The following is a 24,577-nucleotide window of genomic DNA, read 5'->3' as shown; positions in this document are numbered from 1 at the left end:
CCTCCTGCACCGGGAGACCGCGTCTGTGTCCCGCGGCCCTGGGTCCAGCGCCCTGGGCGGCCTACCGCTCAGCCGGGAACGCGCGGTCCGCGGGGTGCGGGGCCTTCCGCGCGGGGTGCGAGCAGCCGGAGCCCCAGTCCAGTCTGGGCTCCGCACCCCCAGGCCAGCCTCGCGGGGCGCTGGGCAGCGGGGCCCTCCGGGGCTGGGAGCTGGTAGCAGCGGGGGGCCCTGTCTCTGCACGGGTCGGAATGAGGCTTTTCGGGTGCAGGTGCAGGTTCGGCGACTCGTCTTCCGCCGGAGACCCCGCCGCACCCCTCGCCTTCGTCCCTCCCACGCGCACCCCAGAGGCAAGCACCCCCCGCGCTCCCGCAGCAGAGGAGGCCGTGCCCCAACCCGGGCGTCCCACGGGGGCCGGGCTGTCCCCCTGACGCTCGTTTCTAAAGACCCTTCGGCACTTTTCGTCCGCACAAACGTTAGGAAGCAAAGTCGGTTCCTTTTTACTGGAACCTCGCGCGCCGCGTCGGGTCCCGGGTCTGGATCTGTGTCCGCGGCGGGTCTTTCCCGCAGAAAGGCCGGCGAGTCCCCCCCGGGCTTCCAGTCTGGACTTGGTCTCCTGCGGCCCACCCCCTCCCGCCCGCGCCCGACCCGCCAGGCTCGGGTGCCCCGCCCCCTCCCTCCCCCGTTAGCCCCTCCCCTCCCTTCCCGCTCCGTTAGCCCCGCCCCCGTTAGCCCCTCCCCCCATTCACACTCCCGTTGGCCCCGCCCCTCTCTCCCCACCCCCGTTAGCCCCGCCCCCTCCCCGCGCCCCGCGCGCCTGGTGGATTCAGAGCTCCTGGCTTGCGGGCTGTAGAGCGTCCCCTTCTCTCCGCGTCCTGAGTCTGGGGGAGCGTTGGGGACCTGGTCCCTGGACACCGCCCTCCGCCTCCTAACCCCTCGGATCCGCCCGAAGGCGCCTGCGGGCCTGGGGCTCAGCGAGCGAGCGAGCCCCTCCGCGGCCCCTCTGCCGCCCCCGCCGATGCCCCCCTTGCTCCCCAGGCGGAGAGCGGGGGAGTTCGGCCGTGGAAGCGGGTACCCTGCGGTGCCTCCGGGTCCCGGACGACGGGGGGGGTCGGGCGGCAGGGGCCGGGTGGACTCAGACCCCAGCAGCGCGGGAGGACGGGCGGGGCCGGCGGCGTGAGCGCCCGCGAGTGTGAATGTGTGCATGTGATCGCGTGTGCGGGCGTGTGCGCGTGTGCGCGCCCGCGAGTGTGTGCGCGACTATGACCCTGCGCGGCGGGGAGAACCGGGGAGACCCCCACTGATGACATTTGTCTCACTGAGGTGGAGGCTCCCCTGGGCCTTTGCGGGCCCAGGTGTAGGACGTCCAGGGGCGGCACCTGGCGCAGGGCTGCGGCTGACCGGCCAGGGCAGCAGGCTGAGGGCCCCTTGTCTGGGGTCACCCCGGGGAAAGGGCCCCAGTGCTGGTGACAGAGTGCCGGTGATGTCCCTGCAGAGCCAGAGGCACCCGCGTGCAGGCCGCTCGGCTTTTGGGGCTCCTTTCTGGTTAAAGTGGTGCTCTTGGCCGGGTGTGTGCTCTTGCCCGGGTGTGTGCTCCCGGTGAGCAGTGGGCTCCCCCCCCCCCCCGGGCCCGGGTCCCATGAGGCGCCTGTTCCACGGTGTGGACAGGGCCCGGGTCCCATGGGGCGCCTGTCCTGTGGTGTGGACCGGGCCCGGGTCCCATGGGGCGCCTGTCCTGTGGTGTGGACCGGGCCCGGGTCCCATGGGGCGCCTGTCCTGCGGTGTGGACCGGGCCCGGGTCCCATGAGGCGCCTGTTCCACGGTGTGGACAGGGCCCGGGTCCCATGGGGCGTCTGTCCTGTGGTGTGGACACAGCTGGGGTCCCACAGGGCGTTTAGCTGGTAAAGAGGCTTTGAGGAGGAGAGACAGAGAAGGGAATGGACCGGCTCAGGCCCAGGCCGGCGGGAGCTCCTGCGTGGATGTGGGGTTCTGGCGCGTGCTTCTGTTTCGGGACTAGTCAGACATCTCCTCTGTCGTGGCGCTCTCCCCAGCTGCCCAGAGAGAGCGCGTGGCTGCAGGCTCTGTGACACCTCCCGTGGCGGCACCCGCGCGTGGCAGAGACGGGAGGCCGGGAGGCCAGGGCTGTGGGCGCACGGGGAGAGCGGCCCGGAGAGCCGGAGCTGCCTCGGAGGAGCCGGTGGGGTGGAGGGGGAACTGCCTGGGCTTCGTCTGCCCCTGCTGCCTGGCTGTGGTGGGGAACGAGGGGTGGCCGGATAGGTTCCCGCCCCGCGACGTGTGTCCTCGGCAACCTCAGCAGGAACATCAGGACTTGAAGAGCCTGGCGTCCAGAATCCCGGACGGTGCAGCGGGGCCCCTGCCCAGCCCGCAAACAGCTCTCCTGCCCCAGTTCTGTGGGTGCTGACCCATGGCGCCCTAGGCCAGAGGCAGAGAACTGTTCATCCCTCACAGCAGGGGCCGTGGGCAGGGTCCACGGGGGGCACATCACATGCGGTGGCCTGCAGCGCAGGGAGGGGCCTGTGCTACGGGCACCCGGGTCTTGGATCAAAGGCAGGAGCTTACTTGTGGGGGCCACCGTCGCAAAGCCTAACAAGCTACAGGCCACTGTCGTAGTCTGCCGGCCTCAAGCCCTGTCTCAAGGTTCCCCTGCTCCCCCTGGGGCCCCGCGGGGGACTCTGCCCCAGGCTCTTCCCCTGCTGTGTCCGCTGGCCTCCCGGGGTTCCGTGGCTTGTGCGCGCACTACCCAGTCTCTGCCCACACCGTCGCCCGGAGTCTGCTCCCCTTGGTGCGTGTGTGCTCGGATTTCCCCTCGTTCCCAGGGTCGTCCTCTCGGACCAGGGTCTCTCCTGCTTCAGTGTGACCTCGTCTGAACCAACAACACCTGCAAGGAGTCTCTTACCCGCTGAGGGCGCATTCTGAGTCCGCGCTCAGGACTTCGACACGTGAGCTTGGGGGACACGATTTGGTCCCTAGCACGTGGCGAGCACGACCGCCTTCTGCTCTGGAGAGAGACGGGACGTCTGACTTCCAAGGCCATTCCCCAGACAGATATCCTTGGCCAGATGGTTCAGGACAAGGGCCCGCGACACCAATCAGGCTCAAAGGACAGGAAGAGACGCCAGAGACTCAGGGAGACCTGTCGGCCACCAGGCACTCCGTGGTCCTCGGGGCTCGAGCTCCGATCCTGAGTCCAGGAACCGCTACAACACCGTGGGAAACCCTCTCCCTCTTCAGCCATCGGGGAGAGTCACTTCCAAGAACCAGGGAGCAGCCCCTAGAATGACGAGGGTGCATGTGTCTCTTAGAAGGTCTAGGTGTTTGGAGCATGAGTGAACGACAGGGACACCACCAGCTCCTCTGTGTCTCGTGCTCCCACATCCAGGACTAAGAGCTTCCCGTGTTACTGCGGCGTTGACCCAGCCCACGGCCCGTGGACACAGAGCCCCGTGATCCCCGTGCGGCTCCTGGGTGACCAGAGGCACGGAGAGGGCCAGGGAGCTGCTCGGGGTCCGCACAGCTAATAACTGGCAGAGCTGGCACTCGGAGGAGGCACATTGGAATGATCTGGAGCCGGGAGGGGCCGTGTGTGGGGGGGGGGGTGACACTGCAGCGGGGGTCAGGCAGCCTCAAACCCCAGGGCCTTGTAGACCATGCCCTGAGCACTGTCTCCGTTTGGGGGCACTGGAAGCCGGAAGGGAGACCGGTTTGTCCAGGTTTGGGTTCTGCAGACAATGGAGGAGGACCAGAGTGTGCAGGAGACAGCTGGGCACTGACAGTGCGGAGTGAAAGTGGCTGGACCAGAAGGTGACAGGTGGGGGAGGGCAGAGGTGTTTGGGGATAAACCCGGAGGGCCTCCCCAAGGGAGGTGTCAAGGAGGAGTTCTGGGTTTCCGGCCTGGAGCCCTGGGTAGGGACCATTGGATGGTGGCTTCGTGACACCCAGGAGGGTGTCAGGTGAGAGCCTCGTGCTCAGGACAGAGGTGGGGCTGTGACACACGTTTCTCAGCTTCCGCATTTAGGGCAAGATGGATCCTGAAGGGCTAGCTGCAGAGAGAGCGAGGAGAATGTCACAGGAAAGCAGCGTCCTAGATGGAATGCTGGCTGGGGTCCCACAGCGCATGACAGAAACACGCACCACGATCCCTGTGCTCTACACCGGGGTCGCAAGGTGGCTCGGTGCCAGGGACAAGAGCTCTGTGACTAAGTGCACTGGCAGTCGAGATAGGAAACACACGAAGTCATATCATGTGCAAAAGCATCTGAGGGAAACAAACATAGTGACCCGAAGGGACACCTGCCCCCCAGGGTTCACAGCAGCGACGCCCACAACAGCCAGACTGCGGGAAGAGCCCGGATGTCCGTCGGCAGATGAACGGACAGAGAAGACGGGGTTCGTCTACACAACGGAATGTGACTCGGCCATCAGAAAGGGAGACGTCCTGCCCTTTGCATCGACGTGGATGGGACTGGGGGGGGTTGTGCTGAGCGAAGTCAGTCAGTCAGAGAAAGACAATTACACGATCTCACTCGTATGTGGGATTTAAGAAACAAAAGAGATGAACATAGGGGAAGGGAAGGAAAAATAAAACAAGACAAAATCAGGAGGGAGACAAACCGTAAGCGATGCTGAACTCTAGGAAACAAACAGGGTCGCTGGAGGTGGGTGGGGGGTGGGGTGACGGGGGGGACGGGCATTCAGGAGGGCATGTGATGGGACATGCTGCGGGACTCCCTGACCTCCACCCCTGAGACCAATAATGCACTGTGCGTTAACTACACTGAATTTAAATAAACAATTAAGCGAACATTTGAGAAGATGCGGTGGGCATCCCAGAGAAGGAACACAAATCGGCACACGTATTACGACGAAGAGCCAAAGTCACTGTCTCGGCAGACAGTAGTTATCCAGGAAAACAGGAGATCCCAGAGCTCTTAGTAAGTTTCGGGTTGCTGGATACAAGACAGTTGTACTAAAATGAACCAGTTTTCTTTATACCACCAGTAACCGATTATGGGCAGGAGTGGGGGGGGTGATGTTCATAATGATGATGAGATTATAAACCCACGTAGCGGACACTTAGAGGAACAATTTGACAGAAAATGTGCTGGATGTCTACACTCGAAACTATAAAGACTTCTTGATGAACTTAGCGCAAGGACGGGACAAATGAGAGACGTCCATGTGTCTGAGTGGGAAGACATCGCATCATCACTTATTCTGTAAACGTATCGCCGTGCCAGCAGGTAATGCTCCGGTGTTCTTGGCTGTTCGATTTTGGAGGTAGAAATGCGGACCCATCATTTTCAAAGTTTACATGAAAGAGAAAATATGAAAGAGAGAAAGAGAAACACCGACACGTTTTGGAAGCGAGGAAGCTGGTGCGTTTGCCCTCGGTCAGAGCTACAGGCCCTTCCTGTACATGCCACGAAGAGTGTTGGCAGAGGAAGCGGCCAGGAGCTTAGCAGGATGGAGATGCATGGAGGAGTTCCAGGTATGTGCAGGGCCTAATCCATCACAGCTGCGACATCCCCAGGTGGCGGGGAAAGGAGAGGCATTTGGGGAAGGGTGCGGGCAGAGCACTTCTGGAGCGGGGTGCGGGTCGGTGCGTTGCAAGTATCCAAGATCACACCTGGACGGAACGGGCGGACAAACGGAAACAGCGCGGCAGCAGGGGCGTCTGGGAGCTGCGCCCGGAGACCCACCGTCTGCAGGGAAATGCTGTGACTAAATAAAAATGTTACACACTTGGCAAGTGGCAGAAAAGTTGTTTACACTCACGGATCAAAAAAGAAGTGGTAGGGGAATGTCTGCAGCCACCCTTTATCCGGACAGAGGGTCACTCGCACACCATGCAAAGGACTCATCCCGCGATGAGAAAAACAAACGCATTCTCTCCGTCGGTGACGAGGCCCGTCTTACCACGTCACTTCTGGAACGGGATTCCTGCCTGTGGTACTGTGGACAGTGGCCCCAGGGCTGACGGGGGCAAGGCTGGGCGCTGGGAGGGGACAAGCTTGCCAGGCACCTGTCTGAACTCACTGTCCCACGCCAGGCACACTTCCCTCCCCAGAGACCCTTTCAAACATCCTTAGAGCTGGGGTCACTAAATGTCACCTTCTGGTTTCCATTCCGGAGGAATTGCCACGTCTTTACGGAGAGTCCCGAGGTTCAGTGATGTCCCTAAGGGACAGCTTAGTCTAACAGAACCCCAAACTGCGCAGTTGGTGACCCCAACGTCTAATTTCTCAAACCTGGGCTTACCGTTTCAGATCTCCCCTTTGCCTGTGACTTCCCCGCCCCTCCCTGGAGAAAGCGTCATTCCCCTGGCGGGAGATGTTGGCCTGGGAGAGGTGGGCTCGCTCCCGCCACAAGGCAGTGCGTTGTTGTCACATAAGGAGGCCCGTGGTGTGCGAGCTGGTGGACTGACCTGTGTCCCCCCGCAGAGCGACTGAGGCCCTCCTCGGTCACCACGGAGGATGAGGGGAGTGACGGTCTGCACCTAAGTCAAAGGAGATGTTCATGGGGGGGTTGATCCCTGTTCTCCCTCTGGAGGCAGCAAGAGCTCCTGCCGGCGTCCCAGGCAGGTTGAGCCCCCGTCCTGCTAGCGACTGGGTAGCTACTGATCCTGGGTCCCCAGCATGAACCCCGTCTGTGTAAGCCTCCGGCAGGTGTGAGTGATCACAGGGTAGCCCCCCATCTGGGGTGTTTCGGGGGACCCGCTGGTCTCAGCATCAACACGACTTCCGGGGCAGGTGGGGAAGGAGGCCAGGGAGCTGGGAGGAAAGGACTTCCTTTCTTGCTGTGGCGGGCTCTGGGGTCCCAGGGAGGGACAAGGGCTCCGGCGTACGCATCCCCCCCTCCTCCTCCTCACCAGCGTCTCCGAGCCCGTGGGCAGCACACCTCTGCACGCGTGCGGCTGTACGGGAGTCACATCCGGCCGCTCCCTCACCGGCTCTCCCCGCCGTGCGGGTCCTACAGACGTGGAGATTACAGTTTGGAGCACTTAGATGGCTTGTCCGGGGTGACACGGGAACCAGTCTAGAGAACGAAGCTCTGAGCTTTCTCCTGTGTTCGGGCACGCATTTTTCTGGCCGTAAACACGGATGGATCTCCACTGATGAGCCCGTGTTCCTCGCTGATGGCGCGGCTGGTGTTACTGGCTCGAACGTGACAGGGACACTTTCCTGGAGAGGCTCAAGGGTCTTCAGACCCAGTTCTTAAAACAGGATGCCTGGTCACTTACCGACAGTCCAAGGTCAGAGGTCAACGGTCAGGTGCAGAGGTCAGCAGGAGTCACAGGGATGGTGCTTGGGTCTGTGTCCTATGAGAAGTCCCCTGTCTTCCTGGCCCGTGACCACCCAGGGCCCCCGAGACCCCCAAATTCTCGCCCACGGTTCGGAAGAGAGCGAGACTCTGTCCCTTCAGCTGAGACAGCTGTCCTTTCTCCAAGGCGAGGCCTCTGATGGCGGAGGCGTCCCTCTGCCCTCCCACGACAGGCGCCTGCCCGATGGGGTCAGGAAGGCTCCATCCGTGCTGGGCTGGCGGGGGTCCCGGGACGGGGCTGAGGGAGGCCACCAGGGTTTGGGCGCTGTCCGGCCGGCCACAGGCAGCCTCTCCAGGTTTCCCTCCGAGAGCCTCAGCTGACTGAAGTTGGATGAGTAGGAGGAAGGCGTTTGCTTGTAGCCGCTGGAGATGTCTGTCTGTCTGTCTGTCTCTCCAGCCACGGGCAGTTTCATGCAGAGCCTTGGACATTCTCCCTCCCTCTCTCTGTCTCTGTCTCGCTCACCTCCGCCGCCCCCAGGCCCCCCAACAAGCCCAAGCCCAGGGCCTGCCCCCGTCACAGACACCCGTGGGTGAACCCCAGACTGGGGACGGTGCCGTGGCACAGTCCTTCGGCAGCGAGGAAGACGGCCTTCAGGGGCCCGTACGAGGGGTCCTCTTGACCCGGGGATGCCACCGGCACCAGCGGGGGACTGTGATGTAGGCCCGCTTCGCCCACGCCCCCACGCCGCCCACGGCCACCACGCCGCCACGCCCCCCACGCCCCCCACGCCCCCACGGCCCCCACGGCCCCCACGGCCCCCACGGCCCCCACGCCCTGGAGAGGGGTCGGCAGGCCCGGTGCTTTATTAAAAACAACAATCACACTTAAGAGCTGTCCTGCCTGGGGCAGCATGTCGTGTCCCCTGCGGTTTTGGGAGGTCAGACCTGGGAGGCTCCCACCGCCCTGTGCCTGGCGCTCCCCTCCCCCGGGCGGTCCTCCCCGAGTCTCCTCATTAGCTGTTCCTGGGGAGGACTGGCTCCCCTCCGGAGGGGAATTCCTGAAACCCAACAGTTGACAAACCCACACACCCTGGGGAGGGCCGGGCACCAGATAAAAGCCGTCCTTGAAGCGGGGCCCCTCCTGGGGACGGCCGCTGTCAGCGGAGCCCGGCAGAGGCTCTGCGCCCTGGCCCCCGGCGGGCGTCCTCGGGCAGGCAGCCCCGGACCTGCACCCGCGGGAAACAGGTTCCCGGAGTTTTTCTGGTTTGCTCCCAGCTCTCCACTGGACTATCTGTTTCTGTCTTTCCTTTGGGAAAAGCGCGCTTTGCCAATGAGTCATCGCCGCGGTGTGGGGTTGCTGTCACCTGTCACCTGAACGGCAGGACCCGAGCCGTGTGGAGATGAGCTAGGCTGCGGCTGCGACCGGCCAGCACCAGCTGCCCCACCCCCCCACAGAGCCTGCAGAAGCCTTCCCGCCCTGTCCCTGTCACAGGACTCTGGCATGTGGCCCTCACAGTGACTGTCCCCCGGGGGGCTGGCCCACCTGTCCAAGGAGCAGCTGCCTCCCCACGGGCCGAGGGCAGGGCCGCTGGATGGAGCTTGGGACCCGGACCCCTCATGTCTGTCCTGCTGATGCTGTGTGTGGTGCTCTCGGCCCTGGTGACCCCAGGCCGAGGCACCCGGAGATGGGAGCCCTGCACAGGTAAGGGGGTACAGAGATGGGAGCTGGGAGGGGTGCCACTGCGGGTCAGAACCGCGTCCTGTCCCCTGTCCCTGGGTGCCCGGGGTTTGCCCCGGAGGTGCCAGCAGCCCACCCAGGGAACAGGGAGGGGGAGGCAGAGGCGGAGGTGGAAGGGACAGGCGTGGAAAGGCTAACCGGGCGGGGACCGGTTCAGAGCGAGAACCCGCCACCATCTGAAGGCTTCACAAGTATGTACCTGTGGAGCGTCCTGGGGAAGCGCCTCGCACCTGTTCCAGGAATGAGGCGGCCCCTCGCAGGCCGCAAGCCCAGAGAACCCCAGGTCTGCACTTAGCACAGTCCAGCCCCCCCCCACCCCCGCCTCCCGCCCCGGGGCTGGCTGCTGCGTCCCACAGCCCCAGGCTCTCACGCCAGCGCCGCCGGCTCCTCCGAGGGGAGGTTCTGCTCCCCCCAACCCGTCGACGCGGTCATGATCACATCACCACATCTTCCTGGAGTTTCCCCCGAGAGATTTTATTTATCAAACCCAACATTAAGAACAAAACAACAGGGAAAGGAGCCTGGTAGCCAGAGGCCCGCCGAGCACGTGTGGCCTCCCCCGGAGGTCAGCAGCGGCAGGTTTGCAGCCCGCTTCCAGTTCTGTTTGCAAATTACCCATCCTGGGTTCCCTCCCTGCTGTAGCTCTTTGCACAGATGGCCCTTGGTTCCCAGTGACATGACCAGGAGATGACCGATGCTGACCCCACTTGGGAATGCTTGGCTGCGTGTCCAGGGCAGGTGGACTGGAGCAGCAGCAGTGGGCAGGGTGGCGGGCAGGACGGAAGCCCCCGTGCCCCCTGCTCTGAGCTCCCGCTCGCAGTGACTGCCTTGGGACTCAGGATTTGCAAGCGACACCAGAGCCAAGTCAGCCTGTGGCCAAGCCAAGTCCCCTGGCTTCAGAGGACAGAAGGCTGCGGAGCAGAGCAGATACGCACGCAGGTGCTCGGGCCCACCAGCCCCACAGGGACCTCCAGGCAGCAGCGAGCCCAGCTGCTGTCCCGAGCACACGGCAGTCTCCGAGCTGGGGATGACTCACTGACATGTACCTTCACGCTCCCGTCAGCCCTGGGAACGGCGTCAACCCGCACAGTAATAATAAAGCTTATTTATAAAGCCCGCCCCCTCTGCCCCGAGGCTGCTGCAGATAGTTAAAAGATGACCCAGTTATAAACACCGGGGACTCGGGAGGGAAAGATAAAAGACGGTAAATAATATTGAACTGTGCTTGGAGTCTGTCCAACACATTTGTGCATGAAGTCAGGACTTCAAATGGTTAAAAAAATCACTTTGATTCCGTTTTGAAAGGCCCCTGAGCTTCCCCTGCTGGGTGGGGTGGGTCGGCCTCTGGGCCTCCTGCATGGTCTGTGCCGCTGCCGGTGCCTTGGCGGCCACCACACTGGGTTCTGAAGGCCTGGCCCCGAGTCTGGGACACCGATGAGCCTGGAGCAGTGACGAGCGCGTGACCTGCAGTTCCCAAGGGCTCCTGTGGGGTTGCTGTGCTGGGGGGCTGGGCGGCTCTGATGCCCGAGCCGCCTCGGACCACCGTTCTGGAGGCTTGACTGGAAGGCGGTGGGGGGGCCGTGGGCTGCGGTTTCAGGTGTCCCCACCCCGCCGGGCGGCAGAAGTACCCTTACACCTGCACCTTGGAAAGACGGAAAGAGCTAACGTGGCTCTGGGGACGGTCGGTGGGCCAGAGCGGCCTAGCGGTTGGGAGAACAGGATCGTTGGAGTCTGGAGGGCCTCGAGTTCACGGTGGAGGAGGCGTGGGGAGGATGGTCCGGGGGGCTGGGGCGTGGAGGGAGGGCCTCGTCTGTGCGGCTTCTAATGCAGGAGCTGTGTGCTGGACAGCTGGGGCGGGCCTAGGGTCTGGGCGGGAGAGCTGGCCAGACTTGCGGGGGAACCGCGGCCAGGGTCACGCAGGCGCTCGGGCTGGTGCGCAGCGCACCTGTGCCCTTCTGGGGGTGGGGCGCACCGCTCGCAGACACCCCTACAGGTCAGGGTTCTGGTGACAGGGAGATTGGGTTCAGTGTCTGCGCAGCGGGTGGTGCACACCCTCGGCTGAGGGGCAGGGCCTGGGGACCGGCCTTTCTGCGCAGACGCAGTTGCATCAGAAGATGGGTCCGGCGTCCCAGAGCCTGGGCCCAGCTGGACAGACGACTGGGCAGGCGGTCAGCATGAACGAGGCCTCCAGGGGGCGGGTGGGAGGAGCAGGCCAGAGAACCGAGTCTCAGGGTGGGAGAGCGGAAGGGGCAGAGGGGCTGGGGGCTCAGGCCTGTGGGGGTGTTGGGGTGGGCTCCCGGGGGATGAGCGGATGAGCGGGGCAGGCGGGATGCTGGGGTGAGATGCCTTTTCTAAGCTGTCGGCCTCCCTGACCCCGGAGCCAGCCTCAGTCTTCTCTGACCGCGGGCTGGAAAGCCCCTCCACCGCTGGGCCACCTGCTTCGGACAAGATGGTCGAGATGGGGGTCCCCCAGACCCTTCCTAGCTCCTGCCGGTCATCCATGTTTCTGGGCCGCATGGCGCGTGTGGTGCTAGGAGGGTGGCCGGGCAGTCCTGGGAGAGACGCCTGGGTGGGCGCTAGTCAGGGGGAGCGGCAGCTGTGGGTGGGGAGGGCTGACGCTGGGCAAAGTGTCCTCTCTCCCACACCCAGCTTGTCTGCACGGGGACGGGAGGCCAGGGCGGTGGGAGTCTGTGCCAGCCGTAATGGGCACAGCTGGACCCGGGACTGGGGTCACTGGCAGCTCCAAGGGGCTGGGAGAGGGACTGGGGATAGGGGGCATGGATGGGAGCTGCTGCAGGGGTCAGGAGCAGTGTCTTGCCTTCTGTTTCCTCCAGGCTTGGTGCTCCCGGGAATGTGGATACCAGGTAGCACGCATGGGGATGTGGATACCGGGTAGCACACATGGGGGCGGGGGCTCTTCTCCAGGACTCCGCGGTGGTGGCGCTCAGAGCCTAGTCTGAGAGCCGGGGCTCCTCTCCAGGACCCGGCCGTGGTGGTGCTCAGAGCCTAGTCTGAGAGAGTCCCTTCTTCCACCCCTTCTGGCCTCCTTCATCTGCTCAGTCTCCAGGGTGGATGGTGCTGTGCCGGCCGTCCCCAGTGGTGCAGCCCGCCCCTCGCTAGACCACTGCCCCGCCAGCCCACAGAGGCCCAGCGGCCGCCACCTCCCCCAGCACTGGAGGGACCTGGGGGAGGTGCTCAGAGCAGGAGACCTTCTGGGGAACCGTGGGGGACCCCAGAGGCCTGGGTGCAGGAGTGGATGGGGTGGTCAGACCTCTCTGGTGGGGTGCCTGGGGGGAGCCCTTCACGCCTGCAGAAAGGACCCACAGCACAAGGAAACAGATCTGCATTTTCAAAGCTTTGTGGGGGTGTAGGGTCACGGGGGAGGGGGCCCAGGGGGCAGCATCAGGACTCTTTGGCGTTTGGGGGGCAGGAAGCCCTCCCCCGACCGCTGGGCTGCTCTCAGGAGTCACCGACTTTGTCCTCAGACTTCTTCGCGGGAAGCCTGCAGGAGGGGGTGCTTCCCAGCTGGGAGCCCCGGGAAACCCGGCCCCTCCGGGAGGCCCTCGCGCGGGTTCCTGCGGGCACGACGCCCTCTCCCGGCGGCTCCCGGGAGCAGGCGGGAGCCTCTCACCCTCCTGCACCGGGAGACCGCGTCTGTGTCCCGCGGCCCTGGGTCCAGCGCCCTGGGCGGCCTACCGCTCAGCCGGGAACGCGCGGTCCGCGGGGTGCGGGGCCTTCCGCGCGGGGTGCGAGCAGCCGGAGCCCCAGTCCAGTCTGGGCTCCGCACCCCCAGGCCAGCCTCGCGGGGCGCTGGGCAGCGGGGCCCTCCGGGGCTGGGAGCTGGTAGCAGCGGGGGGCCCTGTCTCTGCACGGGTCGGAATGAGGCTTTTCGGGTGCAGGTGCAGGTTCGGCGACTCGTCTTCCGCCGGAGACCCCGCCGCACCCCTCGCCTTCGTCCCTCCCACGCGCACCCCAGAGGCAAGCACCCCCCGCGCTCCCGCAGCAGAGGAGGCCGTGCCCCAACCCGGGCGTCCCACGGGGGCCGGGCTGTCCCCCTGACGCTCGTTTCTAAAGACCCTTCGGCACTTTTCGTCCGCACAAACGTTAGGAAGCAAAGTCGGTTCCTTTTTACTGGAACCTCGCGCGCCGCGTCGGGTCCCGGGTCTGGATCTGTGTCCGCGGCGGGTCTTTCCCGCAGAAAGGCCGGCGAGTCCCCCCCGGGCTTCCAGTCTGGACTTGGTCTCCTGCGGCCCACCCCCTCCCGCCCGCGCCCGACCCGCCAGGCTCGGGTGCCCCGCCCCCTCCCTCCCCCGTTAGCCCCTCCCCTCCCTTCCCGCTCCGTTAGCCCCGCCCCCGTTAGCCCCTCCCCCCATTCACACTCCCGTTGGCCCCGCCCCTCTCTCCCCACCCCCGTTAGCCCCGCCCCCTCCCCGCGCCCCGCGCGCCTGGTGGATTCAGAGCTCCTGGCTTGCGGGCTGTAGAGCGTCCCCTTCTCTCCGCGTCCTGAGTCTGGGGGAGCGTTGGGGACCTGGTCCCTGGACACCGCCCTCCGCCTCCTAACCCCTCGGATCCGCCCGAAGGCGCCTGCGGGCCTGGGGCTCAGCGAGCGAGCGAGCCCCTCCGCGGCCCCTCTGCCGCCCCCGCCGATGCCCCCCTTGCTCCCCAGGCGGAGAGCGGGGGAGTTCGGCCGTGGAAGCGGGTACCCTGCGGTGCCTCCGGGTCCCGGACGACGGGGGGGGTCGGGCGGCAGGGGCCGGGTGGACTCAGACCCCAGCAGCGCGGGAGGACGGGCGGGGCCGGCGGCGTGAGCGCCCGCGAGTGTGAATGTGTGCATGTGATCGCGTGTGCGGGCGTGTGCGCGTGTGCGCGCCCGCGAGTGTGTGCGCGACTATGACCCTGCGCGGCGGGGAGAACCGGGGAGACCCCCACTGATGACATTTGTCTCACTGAGGTGGAGGCTCCCCTGGGCCTTTGCGGGCCCAGGTGTAGGACGTCCAGGGGCGGCACCTGGCGCAGGGCTGCGGCTGACCGGCCAGGGCAGCAGGCTGAGGGCCCCTTGTCTGGGGTCACCCCGGGGAAAGGGCCCCAGTGCTGGTGACAGAGTGCCGGTGATGTCCCTGCAGAGCCAGAGGCACCCGCGTGCAGGCCGCTCGGCTTTTGGGGCTCCTTTCTGGTTAAAGTGGTGCTCTTGGCCGGGTGTGTGCTCTTGCCCGGGTGTGTGCTCCCGGTGAGCAGTGGGCTCCCCCCCCCCCCCGTTTTGGGGGTCGGAATTTAGGGCCCTGAATGTTTCCTAACTCTGACGCAGCCCCCATCCCCCACCCCCCACTCCCGGGAGGGAGGCGGAGGTAAGGCAGGCTGCCACACCTCTAGCGCCCAGCCGGGTGCCCACGAAGCCACCAGCGTCCTGCCTCCCGTTACAAGTGTGCCTCCCGCTCCCATCTGCACGAGAACCCGCTGCCCCCTTTGTTAGAGCCCTGGTGGGAAAGCGAGCTTCTCACAGCATCACTTGCTTTAAAAGTATTTTGATAACTGTTCTCACACACTCATCTCCCCTCGAAATCTAAGTGTTGTGTTGGACACATTTCAATACCTGTTTCTGGCAAGGGTCTTGGGTTTCATCAGCAGGTTAAGGCACACAGGTGGGGTGTCCCTGGGGCACCGGGGTTTGGAGGCAGGAGAAGCCGGCTGCTGGGAGCTGCTGAAGCTGTAGAGGAGGTCGTGGTGGGCAGAGTCCCGGGGCTTTCTGGCCCCACAACTGCAGGGAGAATTGATTTCTCACACGCTCTCTTCCCTAGCAGGGTCTCACGAGGGCAGGGGCAGAGGCCCCAGGGAAGCAGGGGAAGGACTCCCACCTGCCTGGGCAGCTCCAGAATGTGGGAGGGGGACTGTAGGACACAAGTCTGTCCTCCGCCATTCACACGACCCGGTTGTAACTGTGGGAAGGCTTATCTAAGGGATGCATTCACTGTCGACCTCCTCCCTTTGGGGAATGGCTTGCGGCATCTCATGGCCTCCTGGGAGGGGGGTGGTGTGCTAGTAACAGGCCAAGATCTAGAGCTGGAGGGAGCCCTGGGGAGAATGGAGGCAGGGGGCTGTAGGTTAGGACGTGACTCTGTCTAGGAGTGGGGCCTGGGTTCAGGAAGCTTCAGGAAAGGTGGGGGCCCTATCCAGACTGGCCTTGATGGAAAACCCCCAGAGGGTGGCAGGCCTGGGCCTCAGACATCAGTGTGGACCCTCGAAGTCACTTATCCTCCGGCATCTTCCTCTTGACCTCTTCCACTCCAGGCTGGGCCTGGGGCCGGGGACAGAACGCGTCCCTGGCCTGTGTCGGCAGAGATGGGCAGGATCCAGACCTTGGAATAAAACCCTGAAGTTCAAGGGGAGGCAGAGGGAAGCCGGCGGTCCGCAGAAATGTTCCACCCCGGCTGTGGCCCCGGTTAGGCCCTGGCCCAGCGTCCTCCTCGCCCAGAAGTGAACCTGGACCCAGCCTCCTAGTGCCAGACTGACCGGGAAGACAGAGGCCTGGGGCAACGGGGCCCTCTCGCCCAAGGATCTGCTGTCCAGGAGGCTGTGGCCACCTGCGTCCCGAACACTCAGTGGGGCCACCGCAGAGTTGTGTGGAGTGCCGGATGGGGACCCCCAGCGTGGGCCTCAGCTCAGTGTCGTTGGAAACGCTCCTGATACAGGCTTGTCAGCAGGATTGCTGAAGTCGGGATTGTTAGTCTGCAGGGTGGGAACCACGAGCAAAGCCAGGCTGCGAGAGGGGACCAACAGAGGCCATGATGCAAGACTGGTCATTGATTTGGGGGGGGAGGGGCAGAGGGAGGGAGAGAACCCAAGCAGACCCCCTGCTGGGTGCAGAGCCCAAAGTGTGGCTCGATCTCAGGACCCTGACACCAGGACCCGAGTTGAAATCAGAGGCAGAGGCTTGGCCGACGGGGCCACCCGGCATCCCTGCAAGTGTGTTCAGTTAGCTCAGGTGTGTGCGGGGAGGAGGCAGACGGCTTTCAGGAGGGGCAGAGATGGGGCAGGAGGCCCCGGGTCAAGAGCGGGGAGGGCTGTGTCAGGTTCATCTAGGCGTGGTGTGGAGGCCGCAGGCGGTCTCTGCCCTGGTTACTAGGGTCCGAAGATGGTTTGTGCCACACGCACACCAGTACTTGTGTTGGGTTAGATCCTGAAGGAGGCAGGGGGAGAGCTGGGGGTGCCCACTGAGCCTACTGGCCCCGGGGGAGACGGGCCCTGTCAGCAGCAGGACTTCTGGGCCGAGGCGGGCACGCAGCAGGCCTGGCGGGAGCCCCCAGGGCGGCAGAGCAGGGACACGCAGGAGGACCGGCGGCAGCAGGACGAGGAGCAGGGGCTGGGCTGGCAGCAGGAGGAGGCCGAGCAGGGGGAGGGCCCAGAGCAGACAGGGGTGCAGCAGACAAGGGTGCAGCAGACAGGGGTGCAGCAGACAGGCTTGCAGCAGACAGACACACAGCAGTCTCCCTGGCAGGGGGAGGAGCTGCAGCCGGAGGGCTGGCAGGGGCTGGTGCAGGCTGACTGGCAGGGGCTGGACCCGCAGCTCGCAGGGGTGCAGATGAGGGTCAGGCAGGAGGCTGGGGCACAGCAACTGGAGTCACAGCAGCTGGGGACACAGCATGTGGGGACACAGCAGGGGGGGGCACAGCAGGTGGGGGCACAGCAGGGGGGCTCGCAGCAGCTCTCTGGGCAGTCGTCCACCTGCCAGGAGTCGGGGCAGGAGTCACAGGAGCCGGGCAGGCAGACGCGGCTGCCGTAGCTCAGGTCGCTGGAGCAGACGGACAGGGTGGACGCGGCCATGGTGGGGCGGTGGGGCTGGAGGAGGCTGAGAGTGTGAGTGTGTGTGTGAGTGTGAGTGTGTGTGTGTGTGAGACGATTGGGGTGTCTGGGCTTATATACACCTGAGGGCTGTGTGCTTCCGTCACGAGGCCCCGGAAAGCCTGTTTCCTTGTCGTGGGAGCAGGTCCTGGGGATTTGGGTCACGGCCACAGCAGGTGCTCATCATTCATGACCCTGGAGGGGCAGCGGCTCCTGCTCCCGCCCTCAGCCCTGCTCCCAGCATCTCTCTGGGGCTCTGTCCTATTCATCCCCTGGCTCCTCTACACTCAGCAGAATCATACACATATTTTGTTCTCTTTTTTTGCATATATCGTCTTTATCTGGGGATATAATTCTCTCCTGAGTCCTTGAACCCATGAGTGGCTGGAAGCCCTATATTTTAGCACATCAGCAAGCACGTGTGTAATCGGTCTTCATGCCAGTAAGTATTTTGAGCAGCTTTGTACATGTCAACCCAGTGACCCTTACAACAACCTCGTGACCCTGCTGTGCCCACTTTACTGATGGGGAAACTGAGGCATGAGTAAGCACTTGAACCACACACCACACAAGTGCGCAGAAGAGCTGGGTCAGAACCCGCGGCACATGTTCTCTGCTGTGGATGCCGGTACCCCGGGAAGCAGAGAGCCATCTGGCATCTGGGAGAGGGTCATCGAGACCTGCTGGTGTTGGAGTCTGGGCAGGTGCACGGCGGGTGCCCGGCAGCTGGAACCACCTGGAAAGGAGCTGCTTCTAGGAGAGCACCAGGACTCGGCTTAGTTATGGCAGGAGCGTACACAAACAGTGGGACATGAGGTTGCAGGAGGCAGGTCATTGGTAGAGCGAGACTTAGCCCAGCTGGGAGCAGGGAGGGGGGAAGCTGCTTGGGGCTGGAGAGTCTGAGGGGAGGAGTGGTCAGGGAGAGCTGGCAGCTGGGCAGGGGAACCGTCTGCAGGGGTCCTGGGTGTGGGGCAGGGTTGTTGGCGAGCTGCATCAGTGGGGACAGTGGGGAACCAGCACTTGGGGAAGGAGGGGTCTCGGGTGCCAAGTTCTGGCCAACCTGAGGGGGTCTGAGCCTAGTGGAGCATGGCCAGTGGAGGCCCCTGTAGGTGGCCTGGCCGTGACGGCCGGCTTTGTGTGGCGATTGCCGCTGACTGCCCCCCATCGCAGCGGGGGGTCTGAGAAGTGTGCAGGAGACGGCGCAGGGCCGCGGTCTGTGCTGGGCAGGCCCATCTGTAGTGGCCCCTCGGGTCCAGAGAGTGGGGCCGTGGGAGGGGCCAGGGACTGGGAGCGCCCAGAGGCATCAGGAATGGAGGGAGAGCCGGGTGGCTCCCCACAGTTTGGGGTCCCCTTCTGGAGGCGGTGAGGGGCATCTCTGGGGAGTCTGGGGGCCCCCACGGGCCTGGCAGGAGCCCAGAGTTCGAACGTGGTGGGGTGTGGCTGATGATAGCCGAGGGCCTGGGGGGGTGTTGCTGGTCCATGGGCCCCTCCTTTCTGAGCTGAGGTGGGTGCGGGGGCTGGGTTCTCTGCAGCAGCTCCCAGAGGGCATGGATGGGACACATGCGGCCACCGTCAGTGGACAACACGGCCAGACACGAGTGACCAGCGAGGAAGGCAGATTTAATGGAGGGTCACACAGTAGGACTGGTGTTGCTGAGCAGGCAGGAATTTACAGTGAGATGGGAAGGAAGGGAAGAGGGTCTTTGCTGGGCGGCCACCTGGGTTTGCGACGGGCCCTCTGGGCGGAGGCCCCTGGCTTCCAGAGAGATCCGACCGGCCCCATCTTTCCTGACGTGGCATTTCAAAGTGGGGGCTTCGTGAGAAACGCCCGCTGCCTCGGACAGACGGGGGCCGTAGGGGCCAGCCTTCTGGGGAGGCCTGTTGTCCAGTGTGGGGTGGGGCTCGCGGGAAATCGGTTGGGGGGTCTGAGCTTTCCAGACGAGTGCTTGGGGGCGAATGCTTCTCCATCTCTCAGTCCTCATCTTGGCCCACAGCTGCCCATGCCCCTCTGACGCCCGAAGAAGGCACACTTGGGCCCTGGAAGGCCGGCGGTGCTCACACCCATGGCTGTCCAGTGGGTAAGGCCTCCGAGGGCCACGGTGAGGAGCTGCCCTGCCCCGCTGGGGAGCAGGTGTGCGCAGCCAGAAGCTTATCTCGAGTTGAGTCGCCTGGATGCGGCCCTGAGCCCATGGGCGGGAGCTCCGCCGACACTCCCTGTGCCCACAGTCACCTGCGCACCTCAAAGATCATCACAAGCACACGTTCTGTGACATTTGCCAAAACTGTGTTCTTCTGTTCCACGTGCCTTAAAAATTCTTTCAACTGCGGGAAAATGTATGTAACATAAAATTTGCCATTTTATGTATTTTTAAGGCTAGTTTAGGGGCCCTGAGTACATTCCCATTGTGCAACTGTTGCCTTCGTCCATCTTCAGGACTTTACCATCATCCTGATCTGAAGCTCTATCCCCACAAAACACCACCTCCCTGTTCCGCCGTCTCCCCAGCCCCCGGCACCCCCACCCTACTCTCTGTCTTTGAGTCTGGGTCCTCTAGTCCCTCCTATATGTGGAACCAGACTCTGTCCCTCTGTGACATTTCACTCAACATCACGTCCTCAAGGCTCTTCCAGGAAGCAGGGGTCAGCCCTGCTTTCAGTTCACAGGGGAAGAGCGAGCCACGGAATGGATGGGCCACGTTTTGTTTTCCCGCCCACCTGTCCTCGGACCCCTGGGTTGCTTTTACATTTTGGCTGTTGTGAATAATGCTGCAAAGGTCATCTGAAACCCCTTTATCCTTTTTGGGGTGTATTCCTAGGAGAGGAACTCCTGGGGGCATATGGAGAGTGCCCAAGTGTTCCCACAGAGGTGCTCCCTCTGTGTTCTCATGGGCAATGTTTGAGGGCTCCAGTCCCTCCACATCCTCGCCAACACTGGGTCCTTTTCTAATTACAGCCCTTCCGCAGAGTGGGAAACAGTACTGTGGTTGGGTTTGTGCTTCCCCGATGACTAATGACGTGGGGCATCTCTTCGTGTGTGTGCTGACCATCGTCCAACTTTGCAGGGAAATGTCCACTCACGTCCTCTGCCCGTTGTCAGACCAGGTGGCTTGTCTTTTTGGTGCGGAGTTGTACACGTTCTGTATGTATTCTGGATGTCAAACTCTTACCAGATACACGATTTGCAAGTATTTTCTCCCATCCTGTAGATTGTCTTGTCACTTTCTTGATGGTGTCTTTTGAGTCACTAAAGTTTTGAATTTTGGTGACGTCCAATTTATGTTTTTCTTCTGATCTTCCTGCTTTGGCGTCCTTACTACGAGTGCGTTGTCAGTTCCGAGGTCAGAAAGTGTTCCCCCCGTGTTTTCTTCTAAGACACTTTGGTTTTAGATCTTACGTTTGGGATGTTTATCCATTTTTAATCTTTGTATGTGGGGTGAGGTGGGGGGTCCAACTTAGTTATTTTGCATGTAGAAATCTGGCTTTTCCAGCAGCATTTCTTGAAAAGATGATTTCTTCCCCCACTGAATAGTCTTGAAACCCTCATCAAACACCAGTTGGACATAAATACACGGGTGCATCTCTGGACGGTGGCTCTACTCCATCAGTCTGTATGTCTGTCCTTTGCCACCTGGTTCAGTCGCTGCACTTTTGCGGTAAGTTTTGAAATCAGTGATTGTGAATCCTCCAACTTTCTTCCTCTTTTCCAAGATGACTCTATTCTAGGCCCCTATCAATTCTGTGTGACTTTGAGGATCAGGCTTTGGGCTTTCGATATGATTCTGTTGATTCTGCAGGTCGCCTTGGGCGGTCCTGTCCCCTTAACGTTGTCTCGCATCCATGAACATGGGATGTCCTTCCATCCACGCCCGTCGTCCCCAGCTCTTGCAGCACTGCCACAGCTGTCTGTGTACAAGTCTTTCCCCCCATGGTTAAATTTATCGCCAGGTATTTTATTCTTTTGGATGCGATTTCCCCTGCTTTAAAAAAATGTTGAGGGGCGCCTGGGTGGCTCAGTGGGTTAAGCCTCTGCCTTCGGCTCAGGTCATGATCCCAGGGTTCTGGGATCGAGCCCCGCGTCGGGCTCTCTGCTCAGCGGGGAGCCTGCTTCCTCCTCTCTCTCTGCCTGCCTCTCTGCCTGCTTGTGATTTCTCTCTGTCAAATAAATAAATAAAATCTTTAAAAAATATTTAAAAAAATAAAAAAAGTTGAAAAGCAGATGACTGCATGAAAAAAAAGACGTCACTCTGTTTTAGAAAAACACACGTGCTTATTTAGTACATCTATGACCAACGATGTGTTGTCGTGTCGGCTGCTCACTCGCTTGCCGTTTACACGCTTCTGTCCCCTCTGTCTGTTTACGACGCTTATGTCCGGAGGCACAGGCTGCACCCCAGTCCCAGGACGCCGGGAGCTCCCTTCCTGAAGTGTGATGCATGCAGCACTGTTAATGGCACGTCTGAGGCCGGTCTGAGCTTTATTCTTCCGCAGATGACTTCTGTTTGTTTTGTTCTCTGGGGAAGCTTTTAGGAACCACTTATTATCCCTCATGTTCAGCAGTTTCTACAGGATGTGTCGGGTTTTCCCCATTCATTTTTCCTGGCATGGGTTAGTCTTTTCAAAGCTGGAGGCTGTGTCTTCCACTGTGGGACAGGTTCCTCCCCAGGGAGGCATTTCCACATCCCCCTGTGTCCTCACTGTTCTCACTCTGGGAATCCCACACGGCCACACCCCCAGGGTGGGTCACTCATGCTGCTTTCTTTTCCCTCATACTTTCTACCTCCTCAACGTTTTGTTCTAAGTCGGAGGGATTTCTCAACCTCACCTCCAAGCCCCTCTATTTAATTTTAAATATCAACAGTACATTTGATATGTACGACTTTTTTGGGGTCAGTTTTCTAAGTGTACCTTTTCACAGCCTCTTGCCCTCGTTTTATGGCTCTAACATGTTGATGGTATATTTAAGATTTTAAAATTCAATTTAATTTAAATTTTCATTTCAAAGGTGGTTTCTTCTTTGTAAACTATATACTTCCTCTGGGGTGTGTTTTTATGTTGATGGTCTCGGGCTTTCTTTCTCATGCCACTGGCTTTGCTCGTGTGCTGGGGTGACATGGGGGTGGTCCTTGGTGGTCTGGGCTCCTCCTCCACCATGTGACAGTCTGTGCTGAGTTAGAGAAAGCTCGCCCGTGTGGGGAGACTGACATGGCACTCTGGGGTTGGGATGGGGGTCTTCTGGGTGGTGGGCTTCACTTGGGGATAAGAAAGTTGGGAGCCCAGAAGCCAGAATGAGAGTTATGTCCTTGGGGGTGCCAACAGCTCTCCAGGAACCTTAGCCCTTCCTGGGTGAGGTGTTCTACTGTCCCAGAGATACAGCTGGTGGTGTTCTGTGGAGAGGTGGGACTGCTGGACACTCGGCCTTCGGGGATCCTGGCTGGGTGGCCCTGGCTCTTCCCCTCCATTGAGGACACACCTGTCCTCACTGGGCCTGCTCATGGGGACCAAGTCCTGTCCCGCTTCAGGGCCCCTGCCTTGGGGTCAGCACACTTGCCACTTCCCATTGTATTTGCCAAGTCCCTCGACCATCATAAGCTTACTTCTCCCCCACAGTGGGTCCCAGGAAGGTTGAGACGGGAGCGGTGGGCTCAGTCCGCCATCTTGAACAGTGGCGTCCACTCTCACGGAGTGTTGCCTTTCCCACAACCAGCACAGTACTCTGGGTGTTTGGCCAAGCCACAGTCCACCCTTACTGCATTGGAACACCATGCGCCCATGTGCAGTGAATATTAGATCACCACAGCATGCAGGCTCTCGGTTTAATTTCCCACCCAGAGCAAGAAACCCATTTGTGTCTTCTTCTGTTTTTTCCTTTAAAGGAAAATTTTATTTTAATCTGCTTAGCTCAACGATTATTTTCATTTTCATTTTATTATGAAATATTTCAGACACAGAAAAATGGAGAGAATTAAACGTTGCGTGTATCCACATCCCCATTCCTCAAGCCCATTGCTAACACTGGGCCTCATGTACTTTCTTGGACACTTGCCCATCAAACCACCCCTCCCTCTGCACCTCGTAGTTTCTTGGAGCATCTCAAAGTAGGTCACAAGCAATAGTACGTTCCACTCAAACATTTAGGAAGCATACCATGAACAGGAATTCAATTTTTATGCTTTTGTGTGTGAAATAATATGAATCTTGGGTGTTTCACTTGATGAATTTTGACAAAGGCATTCATCTGAGTAGCCCAAACCCCGTCAGGACCCACATCCTGACCTTGCTCCAACCTTCTCAGGGCCCCGGATGTGACCTGTGCCCTCTGCTCAGGCCGTGGATCCCACCACCCTCTCCAGATAGCCTCTTCTGCCAGCCAGCATCATCCAAATCCTCCAGAAGCAGCCTCGGTTCTGATCTTTGAAAGAAGAAACTCGTTTTCTTGTCTTGGAGCCTCACTTTAAGGGGATCATGCTGCAGGCGCTTTGGCTCGGCTCCGCCCACCAACACCGTGTTCTGAGACCCATTCACGTGGTGGCAAACGCAGTGTGCTCCTCTTCCCTGCTGGTCCCTTCTCCCTTGTAGGACTGTCGTGCCTGCTTTCTGCATCCCTGTAGACGGACATGTGGGTTCATTCCAGGTCTGCCTCTTATTGGGAGAGTGGAGTGAACGTAGCTTCTCTTGAAGCCTTCAGCTCCCAGAAGCTGGAACAACCTCCAGGTGCCCGTTCTCTGTAGGGTAGCTCTGGCATTTAGGGAGCTCTTTGTTCTTTGAGCTGAAATCTGCGTCCCTGTCCCACTGGCTCCTTGGTACAACCTTTGGGACAACACACAATGAACTGCTTCCCCGGGAAGCCACTGCGGGTCCCTCGGGCTGTGTCTCTTCCTCCCATCATTTGCCCCTCATCGGCACTTTCTAGGATCAAAGAACCGTGCATGAAGTCCTCACTTGAAACAGTGGGAAGGAATGCCACACTCATATCTAAGAGCCTGGATTACAGCTTTTCTTGGTGGGGCTCCCCAACATGCTGAGGGGCATGACTGCCCCAGGAGAACCACCCTTGGATGGCACTTCTCGGCCATTGGCTTGTCCAAGCGAGCAGGGGACAGGGTGAGACAGCTTCAGGGTGAAATCACAGAAAGACACAGTGCTGAGGAGCAGAGAGATTTATTTTTAATAGGTCACTAAGCTCTTATGGAGAAGAAAACACCATCACTGATTCGGTAATGAGACATGGCGGGAGAGGTCAGTAGAGAACTGGTATTCCAGGTGATTCATCAGCAGCAGGTAGGGGTGCCGCAGGGGGCAGGCCTGCAGAGCAGGGTGGGGCAGGAGGGCTGGCAGGCCCCAGAGGACTGGCAGGAGGGAGCCACATACACAACGGGCTTGCAGGTCACGGGCACGCACACAGCGGGCTTGCAGGTCACGGGCACGCACACAGCGGGCTTACAGCTCATGGGCATACAGCATGATGCTTGGCAGGAGCTGGGCACGCAGCAGGCTGAGCTGCAGGAGGAGGCCTGGCCGCAGGCCACTGGGCAGCACAGGGACGGGCAGCCACATGCTGACTGGCAGGAGATGGCTGAGCCGCACACAGGCTGGCACAGCAGAACCATGCAGGGGGCACTGCAGGAGCCCCCACAGCCTGGGGGAGGGCAGCAGGTGGGGATGCAGTCCAGGGAACCAGAGCAGGACGTCTGGCAGGAGCTGGGCACGCAGCAGGACGTCTGGCAG

The 24,577-nt window shown here is 61.4% G+C and overlaps 3 protein-coding genes across 3 annotated transcripts in view; 1 reads left to right on the top strand and 2 right to left on the bottom strand.

The window, feature by feature from the left end:
• Positions 1–8,670: 8,670 nt before the first annotated feature.
• The window catches only part of LOC111155760 (thrombospondin type laminin G domain and EAR repeats), a 164,260-nt gene continuing 148,353 nt past the window's right edge, over positions 8,671–24,577 (top strand). The window contains exon 1 of the mRNA XM_022516144.1: positions 8,671–8,980. Within this exon, the coding sequence (XP_022371852.1) occupies positions 8,896–8,980 (85 nt within the window). The 5' untranslated portion in view covers positions 8,671–8,895. The remainder of the gene's footprint in view (positions 8,981–24,577) is intronic.
• On the bottom strand, positions 16,259–16,834 carry LOC111155653 (keratin-associated protein 10-12-like). The gene has a single exon (XM_022515948.1). The coding sequence runs from the start codon at positions 16,832–16,834 to the stop codon at positions 16,259–16,261; it is 576 nt and encodes a 191-aa protein (XP_022371656.1).
• Positions 24,121–24,577, bottom strand: part of LOC111155764 (keratin-associated protein 10-7-like) — a 47,607-nt gene continuing 47,150 nt past the window's right edge. The window contains exons 2-3 of the mRNA XM_022516149.1: positions 24,501–24,568; positions 24,121–24,407 (exon numbers count right to left, since the gene is read on the bottom strand). Coding sequence (XP_022371857.1) covers positions 24,121–24,407; positions 24,501–24,568 — 355 coding nt within the window. The remainder of the gene's footprint in view (positions 24,408–24,500; positions 24,569–24,577) is intronic.

The sequence above is a fragment of the Enhydra lutris genome, unplaced genomic scaffold, assembly GCF_002288905.1.
Source record: "Enhydra lutris kenyoni isolate GAN:26980312 unplaced genomic scaffold, ASM228890v2 scaffoldscaffold43, whole genome shotgun sequence".
NCBI classification, from domain to species: Eukaryota; Metazoa; Chordata; class Mammalia; order Carnivora; family Mustelidae; genus Enhydra; species Enhydra lutris.
The sequence above is the reverse complement of the archived record's forward strand: the minus strand, read 5'-3'. Positions and strand labels throughout refer to the sequence as shown.

What these genes read in the sequence shown, in the direction of transcription:
- LOC111155653 (XM_022515948.1), bottom strand. Translation starts at nt 16,834, where the DNA reads ATGGCCGCGTCCACCCTGTCCGTCTGCTCCAGCGACCTGAGCTACGGC.